This window comes from Scomber scombrus, chromosome 3 (genome assembly GCF_963691925.1).
Source record: "Scomber scombrus chromosome 3, fScoSco1.1, whole genome shotgun sequence".
In the NCBI taxonomy this organism is placed as follows: domain Eukaryota; kingdom Metazoa; phylum Chordata; class Actinopteri; order Scombriformes; family Scombridae; genus Scomber; species Scomber scombrus.
Window position 1 is genome coordinate 32634115 of NC_084972.1, and position 4692 is coordinate 32638806.

Here is a 4692-nt window from a genome sequence, read left to right on the forward strand (position 1 = left end):
TAATATCAAAAAAACATTCCTACAAATCCAACAGTAGAAACAGTCACTGCTTCATTTCTTTTTACCTCTTTAAGTAGTTTACATGTGTTTTTATTCATTTATTCATTTATTTATTATTACTTTTTTTTAATGATACACTTCCAGCCAGTTTCTATCGATCTGAACTCAAACACGAAGCAAGAAAAGTCAGTGAGCCTGAAAAATAAATCCTCCATCTTAAAACAGCAGCTACTAACAGAGGAGATACAGACATAAACATGTACATTTATTTACACAATCAGCCCCACCTGAGGGCAGATACACAAGAGAATCGTCTTAGTTTCTTCTTTTTCTTTATTTCATATCTTTGCTTCTATTTTGGTAACAATCTTAATTTATTCCACTGTCTGCACTGAGTGGAAACCACCTTCATCTTTATCTTTTCCTGTTAGGTCAACACCACTTTTTAAAGCTCCACTAAATCTTAAAATGTTGTGGATCATTATAACGACGTCTGTCTTTCTTCTTTTTGGGTGAAAACGTCACACATGTTGAATAAATGTCCATCCAGGCGTTTCTTCCCTCTAAAGAAAAGTACTTTTTATTTTTCCTCCCAAACAACCTTGAAGTTTAGTTCATGTTTAGAGGAGAGAGTGAAGATGAGGAAGAGGAGGAGGATGATGATGAAGAGGCTCTTAGAACTGCTGCAGGATCAGCTTCTTCTTGCCGTCGTGGCTGAACTTGTTGGAGCGGAATATGTCGCTGTCGTAGAAAGCCGTCAGGTTGTGGATGTTGATCTGTCTCGCCTGCAGGAGGAAGAGGAAGAGGGAGAGGAAGAGGAAGAGGATGGGTCATCATCAGTGTTGGAGAGTAACTAATTACATTTACCTGATTTAATTACAATATAAATGTAACTGTAATCTGTTAGTTACTGATGAAAATGTTGATTACAAAAGGAGGTTACATCTGAAGTCAGATGTCAAGTAGGTAGGAAGGAAGGAAGGAAAATAGGAAGGAAGGAAGGAAAATAGGAAGGAAGGAAGGAAAGAAAGAAGGATAATAGGAAGAAAGGAAGGAAAGAAGGAAAATAGGAAGGAAGGAAGGAAAGAAAGAAGGAAAATAGGAAGGAAGGAAGGAAGGAAAGAAAGAAGGATAATAGGAAGGAAGGAAGGAAGGAAAGAAGGAAAATAGGAAGAAGGAAGGAAGGAAAGAAGGAAAATAGGAAGAAGGAAGGAAGGAAAGAAAGAAGGATAATAGGAAGGAAGGGAGGAAAGAAGGAAAATAGGAAAAAAATAAGGAAAGAAAATAGGAAGAAAGGAAAGAAAATAGGAAGGAAGGAAAATAGGAAGGAAGGAAGTAAGGAAGTAAGGAAAGAAAATAGGAAGGAAGGAAGGAAGGAAGGACAGATGAGGGAATATTTACCCTAACAGCTGAAAACATTGGTTAGAACATTAGAAAAGTCATCAAATGTAATAAGTTGCATTACTTTGATGAAGTAATTGAAATAGTTACATTACTTATTACATTTTAAATAGAGTAACTAGTAATCTGTAATCTATTACATTTATAAAAGCTGCAAATATGTGTATTTAACAGTAAAAAGGTTGAATGGACTGTTTTCCTACTAGTATAGTTTAGTGAATCTGATCTAATGTTGACATCATAGTTTTCTAATATCTAACATGCTCAGTATCTCTTCTTCTTCTTCTTCTGTGGTTTACCTTTTCGTGCAGGTCTTTTTCGGGGACCTCGATGGTGTCGTTCTGGGCTCCGTATCGGTTCCTCTGGTAGGCGACCTGCTCGGCAACCAGCTGCTTCAGGATGAACAGCAGCAGCTCGTTGTTGTCACGGCGGAAGGCGAGGTAGCGGGAGAACGTCTGGGCGGGAAAAACAAAGATGGAGCGTTTAAATGGAGTTAAAACAACATCTGGATCAGGAGTTATTATAGTTTAGACTAAAACTAGATGTGGAAAAATAATTTAATTAACTGAAACTAAACTTAAACTAAATAAAAACTACAATGAACAAAGAAAAACTAACTCAAACTAAACTGGATTGGAGATTTAAAATAATCTTGTAGTAACAGGCTCCTACCAGCAGGTGGCAGCAGAGAGGCTGCATAATAGTTTTATTAAGTTTAACAAGTGATTAAGTAGTTTTAATTTAGTTTTACTTAGTTTAATATGTGATTAAGTAGTTTTAGTTTACGTAATCACTTGTTAAACTAAATTAAAACTACTTAATCACTTGTTAAACTAACAAACTGAACTGAAATAAAAAATCTAACTGAAAAACTAAATAAAAATAAAAACTAATGAACATTTCTAAACTTTAATAACTCTGCTCTGGATTCATCTTTTATTATCATCTTTTATTATTAAATAAAACCCCGTCGACTCACCTTCCTCATGCTCCTCATCACGCTGAACTTCTGCGTGTCGATGAAGCTCTCCAGCATCACTCTGATGGCCATGTTCACGTCGTCCTCCACCACGTAGTCCCGCAGGTGAATCTTGGCGTGAGCCTCGGCCATGCGGATCATCGACTCGATGTGACGCACGGTGATGGGGATGCTGCCCGTCGCCTGTTAGAGAGAGAAGAAGAGTTAAAGTTAATATAAGATGTTCATTTATTATTATTATTAATCCAACGATGGAGGAAATCTGCAGAATTACAGCTGCAAAGTGGAGAGTTAGAATAGAAAAAGCATCAATATATATATAAAAAAAAGAATAATAAGAACAAAAGCAATAAAAACAATAGTAAAAATATAAATAACATTATATAGAAGAGTAAAGTAGAGTAAAGCTGCAGCTGATGATGTTCTTAATGATATTCTTCATTAATCGACTGTAAATTGTTCATATTATAATATTACTACGAAAAACCTCTTGTAACGTAATAATAATAATAATGATAATAATAAAATAAGTTACTATATTAAGATCTTATGTTATTTAAAATACATACATATAACATAACAGCCCTGTAGAGCCTGATAATGTAATAAAAAACCCTCATAACTCAATTTTAAAAAAGGTAATAAAACCTGATGATGTAATAAAAACCCTCATAACTAAAAAAAGGTAATAAAGCCTGATAATGTAATAAAAACCCTCATAATTCAATAAAAAAGGTAATAAAACCTGATAATGTAATAAAAAACCCTCATAACTAAATTAAAAAAAATGTAATAAAACCTGATAATGTAATAAAGTGCATTTTCCAATAATGTGATAATCTCTGTAGAGATGATGTAATAAATTATTACATCAACAGGAGGTTATTACATTATTGGGAAATGCACTTTATTACATTATCAGGTTTTAATACATTTTTTATTGAGTTTTGAAGGTTTTTATTACATTATCAGGTTCTACGAGGCCTAATTATATCTGTTAATTGACTTAAAGTGACGAATCCAAACATTTGAATGGTTTAAACGATAAACTTTAACACCAGCTGCACAAAAATAAATAATATAAAAATGTAAAAAAAAAAAAGTCTTAAAATTTCAGACTTCAGAAATGTAGTTTAGGTTGATTTTAACAGTTAAAATGAGATTTAACCCAAATAGTTTGTAAGAAAGGGTTAAATATCTACAGCTGTACTTTTAATAAACATTATTTATTTATTGTATAAATAGGATTTATTTCTTGGTCTGACAGAAGAAGTTTTTAACTCGTCTTTTTCAGCCTTTCAGCTAACGTCGGGAGGACTCACCATGGACTCTTTACGGAGTTCGCTGTAGATACGAGCCACTTTATCCTGATCCATCTGGTTCAGTTTGGGATGAACCTGAAAAACACCAGAAAAAAGACGCATGAAAAACAAAAAACCTAAAAACTGAACAAACCAAAGAACTGAAGACACACAAAACTTCATATTTCATTAGTTTTTGCCTCTAAACTTAAAGCAGGTAACAAATATTTACTTATAAAAAGACACAAAAAAGGCCTAAAAAATTGCAATACATCAAAAAAAGTGATTTAAAAAATAGATTTAGTTAATTACCACTCCAATACAAACAAAAAGTTACAATTCTTGTCATTTAAAGTACTTAAAAACTAATTTAATATGAGAAAAGTGTCATTTTTAGGATCCCAAATAGAAAATGATAATAATAAATAATGTATATAAGACTTGTGGTGTATGTGTGTGTGTGTTTTTGAGGGAAGACGGCATCATGAAATACACAAAAAAAGTTAATTTTTAAAGTATTTAGGTGTTTTATTTTTCTGCATCATCATAAAACAGATCTAGTCTCAGACTTCAGGGAACTAGCGTCACTCAAATGCGACAAAAAGTTAAAATTTTTGTCAGTTTAAACACTTAAAACTCATTTAATACAAGGAAAGTCTCAGATACAATAGTGTGTGTGAGAGAGAGAGAGAGAGAGAGAGTGTGAGAGAGAGAGTGTAAGAGAGAGAGACAGAGAGACAGAGTGAGAGAGTGTAAGAGTGTAAGAGAGAGAGACAGAGAGAGAGAGAGAGAGAGACAGAGAGACAGAGTGAGAGAGTGTAAGAGAGAGAGACAGAGAGAGAGAGAGAGAGAGAGAGAGAGAGAGACAGAGAGAAAGAGAGAGAGAGAGAGAGAGAGAGAGAGACAGAGAGAGAGAGAGAGAGAGAGAGAGAGAGAGAGAGAGAGAGAGAGAGAGAGAGAGAGAGAGAGAGACAGAGAGAGAGAGTGTAAGAGAGAGAGAGAGAGAGAGAC

The 4692-nt window shown here is 34.0% G+C and overlaps 1 protein-coding gene across 1 annotated transcript in view; it reads right to left on the reverse strand.

Annotated features, from left to right (window-relative positions):
• mcm2 (minichromosome maintenance complex component 2) overlaps positions 1–4692 on the reverse strand; it is a 13651-nt gene continuing 8959 nt past the window's right edge. Inside the window, exons 15-18 of the mRNA XM_062414652.1 lie at positions 3703–3777; positions 2381–2563; positions 1701–1856; positions 1–785 (exon numbers count right to left, since the gene is read on the reverse strand). Of these exons, the coding sequence (XP_062270636.1) occupies positions 675–785; positions 1701–1856; positions 2381–2563; positions 3703–3777 (525 nt within the window). The 3' untranslated portion in view covers positions 1–674. The remainder of the gene's footprint in view (positions 786–1700; positions 1857–2380; positions 2564–3702; positions 3778–4692) is intronic.